Source organism: Salvelinus fontinalis, chromosome 6 (assembly GCF_029448725.1).
Source record: "Salvelinus fontinalis isolate EN_2023a chromosome 6, ASM2944872v1, whole genome shotgun sequence".
NCBI lineage: Eukaryota > Metazoa > Chordata > Actinopteri > Salmoniformes > Salmonidae > Salvelinus > Salvelinus fontinalis.
In genome coordinates this window covers 46,869,700-46,894,207 of record NC_074670.1, presented here as the reverse complement: position 1 = coordinate 46,894,207, position 24,508 = coordinate 46,869,700, and the positions used below count along the sequence as shown (strand labels likewise).

Below are 24,508 nucleotides of genomic sequence, written 5' to 3'. Positions count from 1 at the left end.
CCAAGGCCAAATCTCCAAAGGGGGTCATAGCATGTAAAGGCTTGTGTGGGGGTTGGGACCAATGTGAATGAGACAGAATTCCTAAGAAGACCATAAAACTTTTTTGCATAGGGTAATTCAGAGTACACCCTGTACAGATACAAGTTACCACTGAGATAATACATCCATATAGATAGCATCAGAGTTATCCTCAGTGAAGAACTTTCAGATAGGATAATACTATAGTATCTGTGTTTGGTATCTATCACATTGAATAGTCAGTCCTCTGAATACTGTACATTTTGGCCCCTCAGATTGGGAAGGGCTGACTAGTCCTTGGGCATTGTCCTTCGTCCATTCCTTGTCTTCCTTTACCATTTGCCATGCAACTCCAGGTAACAAAGAGCACATAAATTACAGCTGAGCCTACAATCTGCTTTATCTCCTAATGTATAGCACAAGTTGACTGCAGGTATTAACTTAAAAAGTAGCTAAAAAAAAATCACATTTATTGAAAAATGTCAAAAAAATTGTTTTGGTCCAGACCAGTCATAGACTTCTATGTTTGGACCAAATCAAGGCTGGTCTAGACCGACCAAAGCTGAACCAAACATAGGCTTCTTATGTTTGGGCCAAATCAAGGCCAGTTTGGACCGGACCAAATCTGAACCAAAGATAGACATCTATGTTTGGGCCAAATCAAAGCCGTTCCACACCTGTTAAACAAAAAATCTACGTCCGTGGACGTTTGAAATAAACAAAAAATTACCCAAAAAATACATCCAAAAGATGTCGTGTTGGACTGTGATTAGTGGGTTATTTTAATGAGCCAGGGCAAACTCATTCGGGTGGGGTTAATACTACCACTGGGGAAAGAGGAATGTTTTTTAAGGAGTCTTAATTAAACAACATTTTAAGACACGTCAGCAAAAGGTATGTAGGTAGTATATATATCTCTGATCATTACGCACAAGGTTCGTGGGCATCATCATCATAGCGCGAGGAGAGATCAAACCTGTTCGGTAGGTGCACGCTATAAAGTGTAGTCGACTTTTGCTAGAGTGATACTGTACCTATCGTTTTAACATGGTTTTCTCGTTTATGACAACGTTATACAACGAACTAGGTATATATTTTCACTTATAGATTTCCTAAACGTTTAAAGGCGCGCAGTTACCATGGCAGTGTCAGCTCTAACCGGATTCTCCGTGGTCAGTTTGCTCAGTCTCGGCTACCTGTCGTGGGACTTTATGAGACCGAACCAGGTGGAGAACGAGTCAGTTCCGAACTTTCGAGACCGGTCGCCGGTACCGCATCCCCCTCACATTATCTTCATCATGACGGACGACCAGGGATTCAACGATATCGGTTACCACGGCTCCGACATCCAGACTCCGACGCTGGATAAACTGGCCGCGGATGGAGTGAAGCTGGAGAACTATTACATACAGCCCATATGCACGCCATCTCGCAGTCAGCTGATCACCGGCAGGTAAGTGCATATTTTATCACCAGATCTGAAGTAGCCTAGAGAGTTGTTTTATTGTAGCCAAATAATTAATGATCTATTCAGACATGTTTTTCTCTTTGTCTTTTTTTCTAAGCGTTGTTGTATTTTATCTGTAAGATCCTTTCCTTATAGTTGGAGTAATATGGAGTAACCAATACCGAGTATCCTCAATAGTAATAGATGGATCCTGTCAGGGACGTTTTAAAGGATTTGAAGACATTTGGTGGCTTAGCCCAAAGCTAGTAAGGGGGTCCGGACAAAAAACAAGGAATTTTAACTAAATTCATGAATTTGGTGCACTTTGACATGAACATTGAGAGATTATATATTTTTCAGATAGATTACACCTTCCCACCTGCCACAGCAGACACTGCCAGTACTCAATTGCAGTAGCTACGCTGGGTCTCTCTACTCTGGAACACTCTCTACTCTGGAACACATACACTACCGTTCAAAAGTTTGGGGTCACTTAGAAATGTTCTTGTTTTTGAAAGAAAAGCAATTTTTTTGTCCATTAAAATAACATCAAATTGATCAGAAATACAGTGTAGACATTGTTAATGTTGTAAATGACTATTGTAGCTGGAAATGGACGATTTTTTATGGAATATCTACATAGGCGTACAGAGAACCATTATCAGCAACCACCACTCCTGTGTTCCAATGGCACGTTGTGTTAGCTAATTCAAGTTTATCATTTTAAAAGGCTAATTGGTCATTAGAAAACCCTTTTGCAATTATGTTAGCACAGTTGAAAACTTTTGTGCTGATTAAAGAAGCAATAAAACTGTCCTTCTTCAGACTAGTTGAGTATCTGGATCATCAGCATTTGTGGGTTTGATTACAGGCTAAAAATGGTCAGAAACAAGGAAATTTCTTCTGAAACTCGTCAGTCTATTCTTGTTCTGAGAAATGAAGGCTATTCCATGCGAGAAATTGCCAAGAAACTGAAGATCTTGTACAACGCTGTATACTATTCTTTTCACAGAACAGCGCAAACTGGCTCTAACCAGAATAGAAAGAGGAGTGGGAGACCCCGGTGCACAACTGAGCAATATATTTTGTTTTATATTTTTTGACCACCAAAAGATTCAGGGCTGGACCAAAAACATCCAGGGCTGAAGCCCCAGAATTCCAGGCCTAATGACGCCACTGGATCCTAAAATTCAGTGTTGGTTGATCCATATATCTGTCTGTTTTTCTACTTTTTGATTATTCATAGTTGATACATTGATTACAAGGAACCCAAACCGGCTGCGCACGTGCGCCATCATGCACAAATGTATTTTGTACCCCCACACCAAACACGATCACGACACGCAGGTTAAAATATCAAAACAAACTCTGAACCAATTACATTAATTTGGGGGCAGGTCGAAAAGCTTTAAACATTTTTGGAAATTAGTTTGCTAGCTTGCACTTGCTAGGTAATTTGTCCTATTTAGCTAGCTTGCTGTTGCTAGCTAATTTGTCCTGGGATATAAACATTGAGTTGTTATTTTACCTGAAATGCACAAGGTCCTCTACTCTGACAATTAATCCACACATAAAACGGTCAACCGAATCGTTTCTAGTCATATCTCCTCCTTCCACGCTTTTTCTTTTCTGGACTTTATATTAAGATTGGCAACTTTCATAAATTAGGTGCATTACCGCCATCGACCTCGTTCGTCTTTCAGTCATCCACGTGGGTATAACCAATGAGGAGATGGCACGTTGGTACCTGCTTCTATAAACCAGTGAGGAGATGGGAGAGGCAGGACTTGCAGCGCGATCTGCATCACAAATAGAACTGACTTCAATTTTAGCCCTTGGCAACGCAGATGCTCATTGACGCGCGCGAGCCGTGTGGGTGCAATAATTGAATAACATAGATTTCTACATTTATTTTGCAACGCTCATGCACGCGACGCGAGTGGTGTATTAAGGGTATTAGGCTACTTTCATTGTTAGTCAATTACTTGAGGGATCAGACATTTTATGCCTTTGTATCCCTCTGCCCAGGTACCAGATCCACACTGGCCTGCAGCACTCCATCATCCGACCCCGTCAGCCCAACTGCCTTCCCTTTGACCAGGTCACCCTTCCCCAGAGACTGCAGGAGGCTGGCTACTCCACCCATATGGTAGGCAAGTGGCACCTGGGCTTTTACAAGAAGGAGTGCCTGCCCACCCGCCGAGGCTTTGACTCCTACTTCGGTTCTTTGACAGGCAGCGTGGATTACTACACCTACAAGTCATGTGACGGCCCAGGGATGTGTGGTTTTGACCTCCACGAGGGGGAGACAGTGGCATGGGGTCAGGGGGGGAAGTACTCCACTCATCTGTATACCCAGAGGGTGAGGAAGATCTTAGCTGCCCACGACCCTCAGGCACAGCCTCTGTTTATATACCTCTCCTTCCAGGCGGTGCACACACCTCTCCAGTCCCCGCGGGAATACATCTATCCATACCGCGGCCTGGGCAACGTGGCCAGGAGGAAATATGCAGCCATGGTGTCGGCTGTAGATGAAGCGGTGAGGAATGTGACCTATGCCCTTCGTAAGTATGGCTACTACCAGAACAGTGTCATCATATTCTCCACTGACAACGGAGGCCAGCCCTTCTCCGGGGGTAGCAACTGGCCTCTGAGGGGGCGTAAGGGCACCTACTGGGAGGGGGGCGTGAGGGGGCTGGGCTTTGTCCACAGCCCCCTGCTGAGGCGTAAGAGGAGGGTGAGCAAGGCCCTGGTGCACATCACCGACTGGTACCCCACGCTGGTTGGGTTGGCTGGGGGAAACGCGTCACAGACCGAGGGGCTAGATGGGTATGACATGTGGGGGGTCATCAGTGAGGAGAAGGAGTCCCCCCGACTGGAGATCCTCCATAACATCGACCCTCTCTACAACCCGGCCCGGAGCGGCTCCCTGCAGAGTGGCTATGGCATCTGGAACACAGCCATCCAGGCCTCCATCCGTGCAGGCGACTGGAAGCTCCTGACCGGAGACCCCGGATACGGAGACTGGACCCCGCCCCCGATGCTCCCCGGCTTTCCCGGCAGCTGGTGGAACCTGGAACGCCACCTGGAACCTCAGAAGTCAGTATGGCTCTTTAACATCAGCGGAGACCCGTACGAACGCTATGACCTGGCCGAGCAGCGACCGGACGTGGTCAAAGAGCTCCTGGCGCGGTTGGTGTTCTACAACCGGACTTCTGTCCCGGTGCGGTACCCCTCTGAGGACCCCAGGGGCGACCCAGACCTGAACGAGGGTGCGTGGGGACCGTGGGTGGGGGACGAGGAGGAGGACCACTGGAACGGGGTTTACCACAAAAAGGCCAAGGACGGGAAAAAGTACAAGCTGTCCAAAACCAAATCCTTCTTCAGGAGACTTAACACTAGAATCATGTCCAACCGGATATAGGAGCTGCTTTAGTCTTAAGCCTCCCTATAGAGATTATGTGGAACCAGACTTTTAAAGCAATTACTTGTTTACACTCCACAAGCTGTATGTTTCTGTAAGTCTTCTTTTGTAAACAGGGGCTATATGATTTGAGATCAGAATAAGGTTGACTATGGAATTTTGTGTTGAGTCCAATTACACACACCTGTGACAGTAGCTCTTGCTGTTGCTGTATGTTTTCTGCTGATAAAATTAGAATCAGCATCAAATAGACTTATGGATGATTTATCTATTGTCCACTATACTGCAGGATAGTTGTTGATATTCAAGATAACCCATGTTTGAATGGGGTATGTCAGAGATACTGTATAATTATCTGTTTCTGTTGGAGAATCTCTTGAGTGACTCATTTGAATATGAATAAATATGAAAAAGTTCAAGATTTCCACTCTTCTTCAAATGCCTTTTCTGAGGTTGATCCAGTAGGTCAGACCAATGCCCCATATCATCACATTACACTTTGTATACTGGACACATCAATGTGATGATTGAGGTAACATTGCCCTCTGATGGAAGTTAGGAAAAGCTCAGTTTTTATGCCAGCATACTAGAACCTCTAGCCTCTTCACTCACTTCTCTTTTAACAAATTCCAGTCGATTAGAAGTAAAGAGAACCAACTCTAACCTATACCGAGTCTTATGGAAATGGCAGGAGGTGCCGATTCTGAAGGTACCAGATTACGGTTGGATCTGGTGAAATGTGGAAACTATACCATATACTAGGGGAAATGTTAGCACCTAGTACCTTTTAGTAGGTTTGTGGCTTGCTAGGCCATTGTGGATGGGGGATGGGCGTTTAAGCCGCAGTTTCCAGCTCCGACGTGGCCCTTTCTGGTATAGATCATGGCTTCCCACTCTCTCCTACACCCGGGTTCTGTTATCTCAGGTCGCAAATTCCTGGCTGAGACTCTCTCTCCCTGGCCATGCAGAAAGAGAGACACAGAGAGAACAAAGGATTTCACGTGGTGAACTCCTAAATCCCCAAAATGGGAATTTGAAACAAAATGGCCACTTGTGAGAAGGTAGGAATGGTCCGTGGACCACGAGTGTGTTTCATTTGGTGACCTCAGAGAGGACAGGAAACACACATACAGTTGAAGCCGGAAGTTTACATACACTTAGGTTGGAGTCATTAAAACTTTTTTTTCAACCACTCCACAAATTTCTTGTTAGCAAACTATAGTTTTGGCAAGTCGGTTAGGACATCTACTTTGTGCATGACACAAGTAATTTAAAAAAAAATTGTTTACAGACAGATTATTATTTCACTTCACTGTATCAGTTCCAGTGGGTCAGAAGTTTCCATACACTAAGTTGACTGTGCCTTTAAACAGCTTGGAAATTTCCAGAAAATTATGTCATAGCTTTAGAAGCTTCTGATAGGCTAATTGACATCATCTGAGTCAATTGAAGGTGTACCTGTGGATGCATTTCAAGGCCTACCTTCAAACGCAGTTCCTCTTTGCCCCCAATATATCACTGGAAACATAACTGTAATTTCAATAATATTAATAATATGCAATGAAAGCACTTGTGCTGATTATAGACACTTAGTAGCGCTATTTTAAGTTGCGATCCCCCGCCCTTTGCCTCAAAATGGTTTGATCCACTGCTTCCCACCCCCCAGCCCTCAGCAGTTGCAAATGATGCAGGTACTGTCAGTATTCAGAACCCTCTAGCGACACACTTTCAAAAAACCGACTAGCGACAAATCTAGCGACTTTTTCTGGTGTTATTGGAGACTTTTGGAGACTGACGTGAAAGCACTTATCGTTCTAACTCTTCTCAACGAGCAGCTGCCGTGGGCCCCACCCCTGTCCCAAAGCACTCACAGGTGGCCCAGTCTTCGCTCAGCAGTCCCTCCCAGCTGCAGTCAGAGCAGGAGATGTTCACCCCTCCGAGTCCAGACTGCAAATTAATCGTGCATGCGGGAAGCCGCCGCTGGCTGATGTAAATGTAAAATGTTCTTTGTCTAAAATAAATCACTGCACAAAAATAAATCACTGCATTTGACTCACACAGCCTCAGTCACTTACTCACCTTGTCCACTGTGTGTGTCTCTGTGACATAAGCTAAACATCTAGCTGGCTAGCTCATCATGTTTCAGTCTAAACTGTACACTCAAAAATAGAGAAAGGAGTGGGAATCAAACCCTGAATTCAAAGGCTAGTTGAAGCCGTTTATTGGAGATGATACACGGTCATACTGACTGTATTGTAAGGCTGATTTCTACTCCAAACTTAGTGATGTAAAAAAACACATGACAACTCAAAAACATACTCAAAAGGCAAAGCCTTATAACAGTTCCACCCAAAACAAGCTGCCATTTTTGGTTTAAAAAATGTACTCTGCAAAAAACACTGAGGCCACCATGGCATTAGCTATCGCTGAACACTGTTCCATGCTGTCATGTGATCACATTGGAGAAGCATGTAGTGCTGCTTTCTCAGACTCCACTGCTGCTACCCACTTCAAAGTGCACAGAAATTAATGGTGTTCTAGCACCATACTTTCTGAAATAGTTGGTCGCAGATGTGGGTGACCAGCGTTTCAGCCTCCTCCTCGATGAGTCCATGGATGTAAGTGTTTCTACGTACCTGGGGGTTGTGATAAGGTACTTTAGTGACACCAAGCAGACAATTGTATCAACATTTCTGGGGCTTGTTGAGTTGGAGGGAGGAGATGCCAAATCTATAGCCCGTGCTGTTGTGGCTTTCCTCGAGAAGTGTTGTCTTAAAAAAGAGAAACTCCTGGGGATAGGGACTGACAATGCCTCTGTTATGATGGGGATTAACAATGGGGTCCATAAAGTGCTGAAGGAGGAGTATGGCCTCAAATATCTGGTTCTTATTCGCTGTGTGTGTCACTCTCTGCAGCTTGCTGTAAGTCATGCTTCCAATGACACCATCCCCCGTAGTGTGGAGTACTTGGTACGAGAGACTTATAACTGGTTTTCAGTGTCTCCAAAGCGCAGGGAGGCCTACAAGGCCATATATGAGACCATCAACTGTGGGGAGAAACCTTTACAGATAACCAAGGTGTGTGCCACACGTTGGCTCTCCATTGAACCTGCGTTTTCATGCATTTTTGACCAGTGGGAGGAGCTTAGGCTGCATTTTGCAGTCACCAAGTCCAGTGAACACTGATACATGGCTGAGGTTTTATACTCCATGTACAGTGATCCTCAAAACATATTGTATCTGACTTTTTTGAAGTCAGTGTTGGGTGAGGTACAGTTGGCCATCAAGGCTTTTGAGAGAGAGCAAGTAGATCCCCTTAAGCTCCTTGACAGCTTGGTTAGCCTGATCAAGTCTCTGAGCAGCAGGGGGCTGAATCTACTGGCAAATGTTGGTGTACTCAAAGGGCCACTAGATGGATACATCAGTCCCAAACCGTACCTTGGTTACTTTTTTGAGTCAAAGGCAGCTGAGCTCCACCTTGCGCCTGAGGATGAAAACAATGTCCTAAAGCGGTGTGTAGCCTTCACCATCTCCCTCACTAATGAGTTGAGGGTGAGACTGCCGGACAACATCGAAGCATTGCAGTACATGTCCGTTTTCAATGTGGAGGAAACTCTAAAGCGCAATAAGAGCCCTGGAGAAATTGAAAAAATAGCCAAGCTCCTTGGCTACTCCCCTGGAGAGATAGACAAGATTGTCCAGCAATGGCGTGCCATCCATCTTAGTAAATGGAATGAGACAAAAAAAAACACGGGGCTTCTGGAGTGAGATTTGGATGTTCAGGGATGCAGCTGATATCAACCCGTTTCAAGAACTTGCCATGACCGCGGTGTCTGTGTTGTCCTTGCCACACTCGAATGCTGAAGTCAAGAGAGTATTCAGCCAGATGAGTGTGGTAAAAAGCATTAACTATCAAGCTAGCTAGTACCTTTTCCATTTATGTGGCGTCGTCAAATATGGAATCTTTGCTATTGTCAGTTTATTCCAAGATCAGCATGCAGCTGTAGTGCTTCAAAGTCCCTGTGATAAAGTCAGCGATAAACTGAACTCCAAACTGAACAGAACTACACTCTCTTCTACTATTGTCTTAAGTATCTTTAATGGTCTCGTTGCAAGAGCTAAATTGTCGCTAGGGGACTTTGAAGCACCTGTGTGCCGATCTTGGAGTAAACTGACGATAGCAAAGATTATAGCAAACACCACATAAACGGAATTGGTGCTCGCTAGCTCTGCAAATTCAACTATTGTTGGAAGCCAGCCAATATGAAACATAAACTATGTTAAAATTACAAAAGGTTGCAGCATACGTTGTGTAAATGGTGAACTCATACGGCTGTCAACCCTTGTCACTGCAATCCGTTTCACATTTGCTAACTGACTAGTGTTGATAAAAGGTGAGGTGCACAGGTGAGCGAGTCGGTCAAGGATCGACTCAGACGAGGAGTTAAAGTTTAACAATCAGCAGTTTATTCAGAGTAAATATATTTGGTACTGCGCATGCGGGGCTCCGTCTAAGAACTCCGAGTGAGCTAAAAGAAGAGAGCCCCTAAAACAGGTTGATTACAGATTATATACAGTACAGAAAGTAGGTTGATTCTTTGAAGTCCCGGTCCTCTGGTTGGCTCTGGTCCGGGCGTAGTCCATGCTTATTGGTCCACCATTGTTGTTGAAGAATGTCCCTTGCTTAATGTCTGTTTTGAATTTCCCAACTGCCGTGGGTGCACAATGTTGATAAGCTTAGGATCCCTAGAAGCTCTATTAGGTATTAATGCGGTGTGTGTGGTTCTCTGTGTTTGAGTGTGAATGTGCGTGGGTGGTGTGTGTGTGTGTGTGTGTCTTCCAGCCATCAGCAGATATGTCATCACAAAATGAAGTCCCTTAGACCTCTGCGGTTGACCCAGTTCCTGTTTTCTTGGCTGTATGTGGAAACATTAGTATGGCATGCCAGAAGCAGGTTGTGCAACATACTGCAAACACACTAGTAATATAAGTTCATTTGCTATGCCTTTTGTTACTAAAAGCTAATGCATAGATATAAAGGCCTATCTTGGCTTCAAGCATATATGAGCATAAAAGTTTTTCTTACACTAGCTAGCTACCTTTTAGATCGAAGCCCATCTAGAATAATAGAAGATGATAGAAGCCCATCTCCTGCACACTGTGTGTGTGTGTGTGTGTGTGTGTGTGTGTGTGTGTGTGTGTGTGTGTGTGTGTGTGTGTGTGTGTGTGTGTGTGTAGCCAGACAGCCAGGTAGAAAAATGGCGGACATGAGAGTATTTTTCAGTACACCAAAACGCAAAGTAAGAACCCTAGTAGCCTAATATCTCAAAGACTAGTTGATAAAATGTTCATAAGAAAGAAGTGAAATGCTAATGGAAATGTTTCAACATGATGTCATTAAGCAGAACGGGCAACAGATGGCACACAGACAGCAGAGCTGGGGTCAGATGGGCAGGGACAGACAGGTAAGTTTGTTGAGTCTTTGTTTGGCAACATTATGAAAGGTTCTCTCTTTTTTAGACTTGTAAAATACGGACATAATTGGAAAATGCCATGGATACCCACACTCTCAAATTAAACTGGTGACTGAACTAAGATTTGTTTAAGGCAATGATATTGCTGTTGTGATTAATTGTGTAGTTTTGGGTACCAGTAGTTAGGAGTATGGCAAACACCTTGTTTATTTTCTAGGAGACAGACTGTGAGTCAGTGAGGGTGGTGAAAGGGATAGAGCCAAAAGGGATAGAGCCAGGGAGAGAGACTTCAGAGGACAGTGTCACATCCACAGCAGGACCAGGTGTCAACCTTGTTGCCAGCAGCATCAGTATAGGGGACAGTGGCACAGCATTGTCCAGTTACCTCAGTTATATTACAAAACCATATCAGCCACACCCACAATTTATAGAATCGCAAACTCTTGGCATTTCAAGAGAGATGGTTTTGCGATTTCCCCTGGCTACATTATAATCCATCAGCAAAAAGGAGTGTTGTGTTTTCACTGTAGCCAAGGGTTTTCAAGCCAGCCATCTTTTGGCCAAAGAGCGGATGCTGCCTTCATTAGTGCAGGATTTAGGAACTTGAGAAAAGCCATTGAAAAATTCACAGCACATCAAAACTGCCAAACCCACCGCCACTTTGTAACTATAACAGCACACCAGCTAAATCTAATCAGTGCCCAGTTATCCAGCACATGGGGTAAACAGCAGACACTACGAAAGCTACCTTGCACTGTATGAGAAAGCAACAACATTGATTGAATCCATTGAGACACACTCAAGACAATTTGATGGCAAAGCAGTGGATCACTATAGGGCAGAATTATAGTTTAGTGGTGGATGGTGTGGAGGTTAAGTTTGGCGACCATTTTGACCAGGACAGTCTAAACATCCTGCAAAAGTTGGAAAGAGTGCTTCTCACGGGGGAGTTGTATGAGTCTCTAGATCAGTACCCTGAGCTGAACATAGATTCTCTACCAGTGCAGTTGCCTCTCTTTCGCAACAAATACCCCTGTAGCAGTAGTGTAGAGACAGCAGAGGTCCTCAGGAGGCTTCCAGTGGAGGTATGGGGGTTGGTTGACCAAGTTGAGGTGCTGATCTGAATTTTGTCTGTAATGTACATAAAGACAGGCTGGACAGTCTCGAGGAAAAATATCTGCCAGCAACCCCTGCATATTTTGAGGCAAGGCGGGCAAGGTTTTGAGCTGTCCTCAGGGACCTCCACCCAATCTATATTATATGTAAAGTTACTGGAATCCTTGTGCTGAGTACGTTCATTACATTTTTTATTTAATGGACCCCTTGCAATTACACTCCTGTTTGAGAACCCTTGGTGTATAGTATGATATTTGTTCTTTTGTTTAGTAGTTTTTAGTACATGGCAGTACACTTACTAATTATTTATTTTGTTATTTTATTTAAAATGGCACCGTTTGTGTGACACTTGTCCATAGCTGCTGTTTGAAGAGTTGAGACACTGACTGAACAATGAATAAGTATTTTTGAAGGATATTTTGGTTGATTTATTTGGGTTATTCATTGAAGTAGTTATTTTGCTTTTAGACTGTACTTATTTTGAGCTTTTTGTTCTTGTAAAGCTATTGTAGTACACTCAGGCAGTAGCACATATTTAATGACTATATAAATGTATCAGAAAAAGTACAATAAAAAGGTCAATTCAATACGGAGATCAACTTTGTGATGGTTCTCAATGGAGAGTCTTTTAGATGAGATCACACCATGTTCATTGTATTTATGAAAACTGCACCCATACACAGTGTACAGTACCATTGCCACCTACTGGCCTTTCTTGGTATTGCTGGTTGTAAATACAAATACCTGCATACATACTGGACTGATAAGGAACACTGCTATAACTATTATTATTATTAGTATTATAATAATTTAAACATTTGAACAAGTTGGGTCAACCCTTCAGTTAATTACTGTACCTACCAGTTGTAGTAATTATGGTTCCTCAATATACATTTAACATATTACAACGTAGGCTATGTGTTACAGCACTACTTTTGGTGTCCCCCTCAGGAATTGCTCTTGAGAAAATGTAATCTAATTGTCCCCTCCAAAGTTGATATCAGATTTTTCTCCCTGCCTATATCGACTTAACCTGAAAGGCTACTGAGCAAGGAAGAAGCTACTGCTCCAAAACCAACACAAAAAAGACAGACTACGGTTTTCAACTGCACATGGGGACAAATATCGTACTTTTTGGAGAAATGTCCTCTGGTCTGATGAAACAAAAATAGAACTGTTTGGCCATAAGGCCATCGTTATGATTGGAAGAAAAAGGGGGAGGCTTGCAAGCCAAAGAACACCATCCCAACCGTGAAGCACGGGGGTGGCAGCATCATGCTGTGGGGGTGCTTTGCTGCAGGAGGGACTGGTGCACTTCACAACATAGATGGCATCATGAGGAAAGAAAATTATGTGGTATATTGAAGCAACATCTCAAGACATCAGTCAGGAAGTTAAAGCTTGGTCGCAAATGGGTCTTCCAAATGGACAATGACCCCAAGCATACTTCCAAAGTTGTGGCAAAATGGCTTAATTAAGGACAACGAAGTCAAGGTATTGGAGTGGCCATCACAAAGCCCTGACCTCAATCCTATAGAAAATTTGTCGGCAGAACTGAAATTGTGTGCGAGCAAGGAGGCTTACATCCTGACTCAGTTACACCAGCTCTGTCAGGAGGAATGGGTCAAAATTCACCCAACTTGTTGTGGGAAGCTTGTGGAAGGAATGTTTGACCCAAGTGAAACAATTTAAAGGCAATGCTACCAAATACTAATTGAGTGTATGTAAACTTCTGACCCACTGGGAATGTGATGAAAGAAATAAAAGCTGAAATAAATAATTCTCTCTACTATTATTCTGACATTTCATATTCTTAAAATAAAGTGGTGATCCTAACTGAGCTAAGACAGGGACTTTTTACTTGGATTAAATGTCAGGAGTTGTAAAAAACTGAGTTTAAATGTATTTGGCTAAGGTGTATGTATACTTCCGACTTCAACTGTAACTATGTCTCTGAATGTGTATGGGGTTTGCATCTAATTCTTGTATAAAATTAATGAGTAAAGATTAAACTATTTGTGAAATTATGTAATGTGATGTTAAAACTTTAATGTAAGAGAATTGTATTCCCTTTAAACTTTAACTAAGGCATTGGCCCGCCCCCGTGAGCACAGACATGATAAAGTGTCATATAACCACCTTTTCTATTGTTACGAATAAAAACCCCTCCTGAGGAAATCCTCTTCAGACCACGCATTCCTCAGTGTAAGCTGAGGTGGCACAGGTTTGAGTACCAAGACTAAGCAAACCCACAGCGTGAGCTGTGATTGCGAATAGTTATTGAATTCCTAACCATACCACATGGAGCATTGGCTACACGGCTGGAAATGTATAAACTCTGAGACTATCGATCCCTACAGAATAAGAACAAATCTTAGATACTAATTACTAGTCTGCAGCTAGAAATGTTGTAAACCTGGGATGCGAAGACCGACAACCGCCGAAACATCTATTCTATGAGAACATTTCTGAATGGTACTCTGAAGTATCCATTCTAACCACAAAATACTTTGCTCTTCAGGGAAGCCGAGAGAGAGAGAGAGAGAAAAAGAGATGCGGATGAACTGACTCTCCAGCAGATGGACCGGATTCCAACAGAAAAGATCACGACACATGGGCGTAAATATTTATATTGATTGCAATTATTCCAGAATGAGTGAGCGTTCATGTGCAAAGGATTAGCATTTCAATTAATATAATTATAGTAGTACTGTGTGTATTGATCCCTCTGGTCTTTCCCGCTCAGTCCACACCCACTTCCCTTTGTCCACCAAGCCGTCATATCGGCTTAGCCCACTAGGGAATCTTCCCTATCATTTGTTAGTAACATATCTACTGTGGTGTTTGTTTATGCATTTCTGTGATTATTTAGTTAGTTAGTAAATAAATGATTAAGCCAATTGGTGTATGGATGATTCATAGTAAAGGCTGGGTTCGTGCAAATAACCAACAATTTACGACGTTTGGAATGAGACTGATATATATAATTTTCCTAATAATAATTAATTAATAAGAAGACTAATTGATCGGATATTAAAATATCTGAAGAGTTATATTAGGAAAATTATAACTTTGCAATCTGAAGATTTTCCTTGGTGCCCCGACTTCCTAGGTAATCACATTTACATGATTAGGTTAATCACGTAATAATAATTACAGAGAATTGATTTGATAAAATAACAGTCTTCACTTTTAATGATGCCAAAGACACGACAACATGTTCAATCCCAGTGGTATTGGGATTGAACATGTTGACATGTTAAAAAAAAAAAAATCTAATTTTTTTTTTCAAAAAAAAATAAAAAAAATAGTTTATTTTTTTGTTTTAAGCCATTTCCGAACCTTAACCACTCAGAATTAATACCTGAACTGAAGTTTAACCCTAATCTTAACCATTCGGGAATGAATGCCTAAACGTACGTTTTAGTTTAACCTTTGTAGAGTTTGACTGACAGCTAAGATACGACGCCATATGGCGTAATTAAAACGTCAAGCCAGTGCATAATTCTGTTACTGCAGTTACGGAACTGTTCAATGTTTTATTTGGAGATTGGGATTTTTTTTTTAACTGTGTACATAACTGCATTTTTTATTTGAGAGCAGTATGATATCTGCATGCCAGACTTTGTCAGTGGAATGTAGAAGTGAGATATGACCCTTGTGTTCAACACCTCCCCTGCTCAGAGGCAACACCATCACTTGGTTTCCTGACTCTCACACCTCATCACTACTTCATCTGACAACTAGGTTCATCAATACACTTCTGGCTTTAAAGATCACTTAACTCTTTTTTTTATGAGATCATCTAAACACGGTTCAAGTTTTTAACAGTAACTGGAGTTGGAAGACTGTTGTGTGAAGGGACATGGAGGCTGTGTTTGTGCTAGTGTTGGTGATGTTAGCAGCAGTGTCTCATGGTAAGCTGTATTATATTATTTATATTATAACATGCATTATATTATGTTTTAGTGTTTTGTTGAGATATAAATGGTTATTGAGTTGAATGCACATACGACATCATGCATTAGATCAGTGCCGCTGTTGCTCATTGCCACAGTGTCATCTCAATCTTATTGTTGTGCATCATGTCTTTCATTGACATGCGAAATCACTATCAATTCTATCAAAAATGTACAAAAAAAGTCAGTGAAGTGATCTACCCCCCCCCCCCCACCTTTCTCTCCCTCTCAGCTACAGACGTGACCACCTGTACTGCTACTCAGAACTCATCCCAGTGTTCCGTGGCTCTGTGTGGAACTCTGGATCTCCAGCTGATGACCAATGCAAGTGGATGTGAACTGCTGTTTAAAAAGAACCTCACTGATGGTCCGACACTGATATTCTCACTGAAAAGAAACACAGTGACATTCAAGAGACCCACTGAAGGCAGATCACAGTTCTTTATGAACAACGGGACCTTTAGGTTAACCAAGGTGGAGAGGGCTGATTCTGGGAAATACTTCTTGGAGATCTACGACTCCGGAGGGGAACATTTGGGAACCAGACGAGTACAACTGGACATTGAAGGCAAGTAACATCATAAGACAATTTCAGTCATACCCTATCTATCTAAATGACCAAATACAAAGCAAATGGAATAAGTTGGGAGCAGAACAAAGTAGCCCTACTGCCCAGTAAAATCAAGAACACATCAAATTTTATGTAAAATGTGCCGAATACAACAGGTGTAGACCTTACAGTGAAATGCTTACTTACAAGTAATAACCAAAAATGCAGTAAAAAATATGAAAATAATTATAATAAGAAAGAATAATAAATAATAGTAACCAATAATCAGTTACACAGATAGTGACTACTTCCTCAGACATTGTAACCATTTCCTTAAACGGTTGGAAATACAGTAAGATTGAAACAAATTGTGTAACATAGCTGATTACAATATACTTAGCATGATGTGTCAACCCTTTAACATTTATGGTTCTGCAAATGTAGGCCTATGTGTACAAGCGGCTTAAAAGTCATGTAACCATTGTATGCAAACAATGATTACTGGATTTCATTTAAATAATCATTTACACATCCAGTTTGGGATTGTAGAATTAGGGAGACGTTCTCATAAAGGAAGTTGTAAGCCTTGTATGTACTGTATGTGCTTGTGCAGTTGCCACTTTCAGTAGATTAGTGTTGTTGCCTGGTAACCGTGGCCTGAATTTGTTCAGGGGTCCTCATCAGCTATAAATATATGTTGTGTGTAGTGATTTACCATTAATGCTGATAACCTCTCCAACGTGTTACCTCTCTTCTACCCAGGACTATGTCGACCCATGGTGCTCATTTTAGGGTCAGTGTCAGCTGGTGGCGTCGTCCTAGCAGTGATGCTGGTATGCTGCTGTATTGGGAGGAGAAGGAGAAGGAGAATATTCAACACCACAGGTTAGAACACAGCAGGCACCCCACTCATAATGTTACCATAGGTTAATCAATGAGGGCTACAGCACAGGGCAGGTGTGTGTCACCAATACCTAAGATTAAACTGTCATTAAATCACTGATTTCACTCTCATCTCACGTTGTCAGATGCAGAACTCAAAGGACGTCAGCCTTCAGAATGAGGAAGGAGGCGATCAAACCTGTGGAAACCTATAACGGAGAGGAGATAGAGGTTGTGGAGGCTGCTGAAGGGAGGACGGCTCATAGTAATGGCTGGGATGGAGTCAATGGAATGGAATCAAACGTGGTTTCCATGTGTATGATAACATTCCATTGACTCCATTCCAGCCATTATTATGAGCCGTCCTCCCTACAGCAGCCTCTACTGTTGTGGAGTCATTAGTAGACCTACTGTATCAGAGAGAGGTTATTGATAAGAAACTCGAATGGAGAGAACATATTGATTGATTTATTGTGCTCCAGCCGGAGACCACATTACATACATTAATACATTATCGAGGATAAAAACACAATAAAGCCCGGAGTCTTATTTCCATTGGGTTCTTCATTTGGCAGTGAGAGGGCAGGTGGGCAAGACTGACACTTTTCATGCACTCAATGCAATTAAAATGAACAACAGTAGCCATTTACAACAATTTACAACGATATCCACTTAAAACAATTTAGAACAATATCAATAGCACAGAGGTCCCGTTTGAGTCACCTCGTCAAATAATACCCTTAATCAACTGGACATGTTATTTCTCAAGTATGCTTTTAGTGTCACCTTAAAGCAATTCAATGATGACAGAGTTTTCAGGTAGCTTGGTAAAACTGTTCCACAGAACTGCAGCAGAATACAGGAAATAGTTTTCCACCATGGAGCTCTTGAATCTACAGGGAACAAAGTTCCCTCTGGTGGAATACAGATTGGTGTCATTTATACGGCTAAAATCATTTTGTTGTCAAACCCCAATTTAAACTGGGTGACTTTAGTTTCCATCTTGAGCCGTTTCAGTTCATCAAAGTGAGATGGTTCAAGATTAATATTAGGTGGACGTTTCAGAATAATCCTGGCTCTTATTCTGAGAGGTCAGAAGATTGTTTTTTATACCTTGGGGGGGAACCGCTGTACCAAGAGGCACAACCATAATCAAAATGACACTGTATACCAGTACCTGTTTCCTTTGTTCTTTCATTGTATGCATTCATTGACTTATAATAAGTATTTCTTATGGCATTGGCTTGTTTCTATCAGTTTTATCAGTTATTTTGCCAGCTATGAATTGGCAGTGGCGTTAAATTACATGAATACATTCCCTCCATAAATGGAAACTAATTGTATTTTAATATTTTTTTTTTCATGAGAAATAAACAGAATGAGTCTGTATTACTTTTTCAAATGAAGAAGTTATTAAACCTCACACTTTTTTTATGGGTTCCTCTTTTCAGAGAAGAAGTGCTATTTAATGTAAAATGTACTGTATATTAGTAATTATATTAGTTCATTTTACTCAAAAAGAAACCAGTACCGTTCAGATAGTTCTCTAAACTACAGACTGGAACAACTCTTAGATGCTCAGACTGTACGCAGCCAGATACAGTGCCTTCGGAAAGTATTCAGACCGCTTGACATTCTTACGTTACAGCCTCATTCTAAAATGTATTAAACTGTTTTTTCCCTCATCAATCTATACACAATATCCCATAATGACAAAGCAAAAACATTTTTTTTTGCATTTTTGCTTATTTATTAGAAAAAGAAAAAAAAAGAAATATGACATTTACATAAGTATTCAGACCCTTTACTCAATACTTTGAATCACCTTTGGCAGTGATTACAGCATTGAGTCATCTTGGGTATGACGCTACAAGCTTGGCACACCTGTATTTGGGGAGCTTCTCCCATTCTTCTCTGCAGATCCTCTCAAGCTTTATCAGGTTGGATGTGGAGCGTTGATGCACAGCTGTTTTCAGGTCTCTCCAGAGATGTTCAATCAGGTTCAAGTCTGGGCTCTGGCTGGGCCACTCAAAGACATTCAGAGACTTGTCCCGAAGCCACTCCTGTGTCGTCTTGGCTTTGTTCTTAGGGTCGTTGTCATGTTGGAAGATTACCATTCGCCCCAGTCGGAGGTCCTGGTTACTCTGGAGCAGGTTTTCCTCAAGGATCTCTCTGTACTTTGCTCTGTTCATCTTTGCCTTGATCCTGAATAGTCTCCCAGTCCCTGCCGCTGATAAACATCCCCAAAGCATGATGCTGCCAACACCATACTTCACCGTAGGGATGGTGCCAGGTTTCCTCCAAATGTGACACTTGGCATTCAGGCCAAAGAGTTCAGTCTTGGTTTCATCAGACCAGAGAATCTTGTTTCTCATGGTCTGAGAGTCTTTATGTGTGCCTTTTCCTGAGGAGTGGCTTCTGTCTGGCCACTCTACCATAAAGGCCTGATTGGTGGAATGCTGCAGAGTTGGTTGTCCTTCTGGAAGATTCTCCCTTCTTCACAGAGGAACACTAGAGCTCTGTCAGAGTGACCATCAGGTTCTTGGTCAACTCCCTGACCAAGGCCCTTCTCACCCGATTGCTCAGTTTGGCCAAGCGACCAGCTCTAGGATGAGTCTTGGTGGTTCCAAACATCTTCCATTTAAGAATGATTGAGGCCACTGTGTTCTTGGACTTTCAATGCTGCAGAAAAGTTTTGGTACCCTTCCCCACACCTGTGCTTCGACACAATCCTGTCTCTGAGCTCTACGGACAATTCCTTCGACCTCATGGCTTGGTTTTTGCACTGACATGCACTGTCAACTGTGGGACCTTATATAGACAGGTGTGTGCCTTTCCAAATCATGTCCAATCAATTGAATTTACCACAGGTGGACTCCAATCAGGTTTAAACAGTATAAACATCTCAAGGATGATCATAGCAAAGGTGCTGAATACTTATGTAAATAAAGTATTTGCGTTTTTCTTTTTTTTAACCTGTTTTCACTTTGTCATTATGGGGTATTGTGTGTAGATTGCTGAGGATTATTATTATTTTGAAATCCATGTGTGGAACAATTTGGAAAATGTCAAGGGGTCTGAATATTTTCTGAAGGCACTGTATAGTCAAACTATTATAAAGCCTTTCTCCTCTTGTTGGAAATGCGTTGAGACCAGTTTGCAACCATAAGAAGAGACATGGAGGCTGTATTTGGATTGTTGGGGATGTTAGCAGGAGTGTCTCATGGTAAGTTTATTGTTAGAGTTCTTATGCAGTTGTCCTGATATGCATTGATCATAAGGGAAAAATATGTCTAGGCTCATTCATGAAGTATTTCTCACAATGATTCCACATCACAGTATAATGTTTTGATTTCTAGTGTCCCCTAATAATGACAGATGCATTATTGTTGAATGGAAAACATATTCATGACAAAAGCTATTCCTACTAATGCCATAGAGAACATCATTGTAATGTCTATTTCTCTCTTCATATGTTTAGAGAATTGTAACAATTATAAGTTTATGTTATTGGAATGTTTAAGCCACAAAATCTGATAATTAGATTATAAACAATTATACCTGTAAAATATATTTCACGATTATCCTCACTCACGGTGACCTATGATCTGAGTACGAATTACACTGTGCAATTCTGGGATCTATTGGGTGGGTGTAAACAATTTTTTTATGGGCCTAATAATAAAGATGTAATTTAACGGTAAAAATGAATGACTGTCACGTTCCTGACCAGTTTTCTGTTATTTTGTATGTGTTTGACGGTCAGGGCGTGAGTTTGGGTGGGTAGTCTATGTTGTGTGTTTCTATGTTTGTTAAGGGTGACCTGATATGGCTCTCAATTAGAGGCAGGTGGTTTTCATTTCTTCTGATTGAGAGCCATATTAAGGTAGGTGTTTTCACACTGTTTGTTTGTGGGTGGTTGTCTCCTCTGTCTGTGTCAGTGTATGTTACACGGGATTGTTTCGGTGTTGTTTGTTCGTTCGTTTTATGTAGTCAGTTTTCCTGTTAATACGTTCTTCGTATTTCATGTAAGTTCGTCGTTCAGGTCTGTCTACATCGTTTATTTGTTTTGTTAATTATTCAAGTGTAGTTCGTTTTTTCGTCTTGTTTAAATAAATCATGTCATTTCACAATGCTGCGTTTTGGTCGAATCCCTGCTCCTTCTCTTCGGATGAAGAGGAGGAGGAAAGCCGTTACAATGACCATTTAATGGAAATAGACATCTCTTTACAAAACACCAACAAGTGTGCCTAATGACATTTGGCGATTAACATTAATTAGGCTGACATTAATTGATATGTCTTGCTGACAAATGTACTTGAAAATGTACCTGAAAAGTCAGGACACCTGAAATGGGGCTGAAACTCCTGGGAAAAACAGGATGTTCACCCTAACATGGTCAATTTACTAGAAAAGGCTACAATGTGTAGGCCTATTACCATGAACTTTAAATAGGCCTACCGGTAGCCAGTGATGTAGTGGTAAACCAATTGGTGGGTCAACTCTGATTGCTGGTCGTGGTGAAAAAAGTAACGCTCCCTATATTTCCAATGCATTTTTCTGAAAAAGGAGATGGGTAAACTGTGTTAAGTTGCGTTTACCCTCCACAAGGCCTACACCACTGCCGGTAGTCTACCCTCTCAGCCAAAGCAATTTTACACACATGGACACATGCAGAAGCTTATAAGAAATCCCGCTATGCTCTCCGACAAACCATCAAACAGGCAAAGCATCAATACAGGACTAAGATCGAATCGTACTACACTGGCTCCGACGCTCATCGGATGTGGCAGGGCTTGCAAACTATTACAGACTACAAAGGGAAGCACAGCCGAGAGCTGCCCAGTAACACAAGCCTACCAGACGGGCAAAATAACTTCTATGCTCCCTTCGAGGCAAGTAACACTGAAACATGCATGAGAGCATCAGCTGTTCAGGATGACTGTATGATCCGCAGCCGAAGTGAGTAAGACCTTTAAACAGGTCAATATTCACAAGGCCTCTGGGCCAGACGGATTACCAGGATGTGTACTCTGAGCATGCGCTGACCAACTGGCAAGTGTCTTCACTGACATTCCTACCTACCTGGTTAAATAAAGGTAAAATAAAATGTAAAAAAAATAATCATTTAGGCAGGTTACCTTCACATCCTTGGGAACAAGGAATATGGTGGTCTGCTTGAAACATGTACAGTTGAAATCAGAAGTTTACATACACCTTAGCCAAATACATTTAAACTCAGTCTTTCACAATTCCTGACATTTAATCCAAGTAAAAATTCCCTGTCTTAGGTCAGTTAGGATCACCATTTTATTTTAAGAATGTGAAATGTCAGAATAATAGTAGAGAGAGTGATTTAATTCAGCTTTTATTTCTTTCATCACATTCCCAGTGGGTCAGAAGTTTACATACACTCAATTAGTATTTGCTAGCATTGCCTTTTAAATTGTTTAAATTGGGTCAAACGTTTCGGGTAGCCTTCCACAAGTTCCCCACAATAGGTTGGGTGAATTTTGGCCCATTCCTCCTGACAGAGCTTGTGTAACTGAGTCAGGTTTGTAGACCTCCTTGCTTGCACAAGCTTTTACAGTTTTGATGACAAATTTTCTATAGGATTGACGTCAGGGCTTTGTGATGGCCACTCCAATACCTTGACTTTGTTGTCCTTAAGCCATTTTGCCACAACTTTGGAAGTATGCTTGGGGTCATTGTCCATTTGGAAGACCCATTTGCGTCCAAGCTTTAACTTCCTGACTGATGTCTTGAGATGTTGCTTCAATATATCCACATAATTTTCTTTCCTCATTATGCCATCTATTTTGTGAAGTGCACCAGTCCCTCCTGCAGCAAAGCACCCCCACAACATGATGCTGCCACCCCCGTGCTTCACGGTTAGGATGGTGTTCTTCGGCTTGCAAGGCTCCCCCTTTTCTTTTTCCTCCAAACATAAAAATGGTCATCATGGCCAAACAGTTATATTTTTGTTTCATCAGACCAAAGTACATTTCTCCAAAAAGTATTATCTTTGTCCCCATGTGCAGTTGCAAACGGTGGTCTGAATTTTTTATGGTGGTTTTGGAACAGTGGCGTCTTCCTTGCTGAGCGGCCTTTCAGGTTATGTCGATATAGGACTCGTTTTACTGTGGATATAGATACTTTTGTACCTGTTTCCTCCAGCATCTTCACAAGGTCCTTTGCTGTTGTTCTGGGATTGAATTGCACTTTTCCACCAAAGTACATTCATCTCTAGGAGACAGAACGCCACTCCTTCCTTCCTGTATGACGGCTGCGTGGTCCCATGGTGTTTATACTTGCGTACTATATTTTGTACAGATGAATGTGGTACCTTCAGGCATTTGGAAATTGCTCCCAGGGATGAACCAGACTTGGAGGTCTACAATTCTTTTTCTGGGGTCTTTCTGATTTCTTTTGATTTTCCCATGATGTCAAGCAAAGAGGCACTGCGTTTGAAGGTAGGCCTTGAAATACATCCACAGGTACACCTCCAATTGACTCAAATGATGTCAATTAGCCTATCAGAAGCTTCTAATGCTATGATACCATTTTCTGGAGTTTTCCAAGGTGTTTAAAGGCACAGTCAACCTAATGTTTGTAAACTTCTGACCCACTGGAATTGTGATACATTGAAATAATCTGTCCGTAAACAATTTTTGGAAAAATAACTTGTGTCATGCACAAGGTAGATGTCCTAACCGACTTGCCAAAACTATAGTTTGTTAATAAGAAATTTGTGGAGTGGTTGAAAAACAAATTTTAATGACTCCAACCTAAGTGTATGTAAACTTCCGACTTCAACTGTAAGTATTACAGACTTGGTCTGGGAGAGATTGAAAATGTCAGTGAAGACACTTAGGTAGGTCCGCGCCAGTAGGTCCGCGCATGCTTTGAGTACATGTCCTGGTAATCCGCCTGGCCCCGCGGCCTTGTGAATGTTGACCTGTTTAAAGGTCTTGCTCACATTGGCTACCGAGAGCGTTATCATACAGTCATCCAGCACAGCTGGTGCTCTTGTGCATGACTCAGTGTTGCTTGCCTCGAAGCGAGCATAAAAGGCATTTAGCTCATCTGGTAGGCTCGTGTCACTTGGCAGCTCACGTTTGGGTTTCCCTCAATTATATTTTGCAATGATTGCATCTTAGCAAGTAGAAGGGATGGCAATGGAAGTTTACTCGCTCACCTACGGATTCTCAGAAGGCAGCCCGATCTGCGCCCTCTTTTCCTCCGTCTTTTCTTCATGAAAATGACAGGGATTTGGGCCTGTTCCTGGGAAAGCAGTATATCCTTCTTGTCAAACTCGTTAAAGGAAAAAGCTTCTTCCAGTTCGTGGTGAATAGTCGCTGTTCTGATGTCCAGAAGTTGTTTTTGGTCATAAGAGACAGCAGCAGCAACATTATGTACAAAATAAGTTAAAAAACAAGTTACAAACAACGCAAAAAAACCTAACAAAATAGCAGTTGGTTAGGAGCATGTAAAACGTCAGCCATCCTCTTCGGAGCCATCTTGACAGGAGTATAAGCCAATTTGAAAAATGGTTTCAGAAGTGTGATGTTATGCTCTTTGACATTAGTCTTAGAAATGTTGTATTTAGAAAAGTTGGAATATAATGATTTGTCATATG

General features: G+C 41.9%; 1 protein-coding gene across 1 annotated transcript; it reads left to right on the top strand.

Moving 5' to 3' along the window:
• The first annotated feature begins 508 nt into the window (after positions 1-508).
• Positions 509-5,310, top strand: arsia (arylsulfatase family, member Ia). The gene is made up of 2 exons (XM_055926628.1): positions 509-1,471; positions 3,494-5,310. Exons 1-2 carry the CDS (start codon positions 1,158-1,160, stop codon positions 4,887-4,889), a joined length of 1,710 nt encoding a protein of 569 aa, XP_055782603.1. The 5' UTR covers positions 509-1,157; the 3' UTR covers positions 4,890-5,310.
• The last annotated feature ends 19,198 nt before the right edge of the window (positions 5,311-24,508 follow it).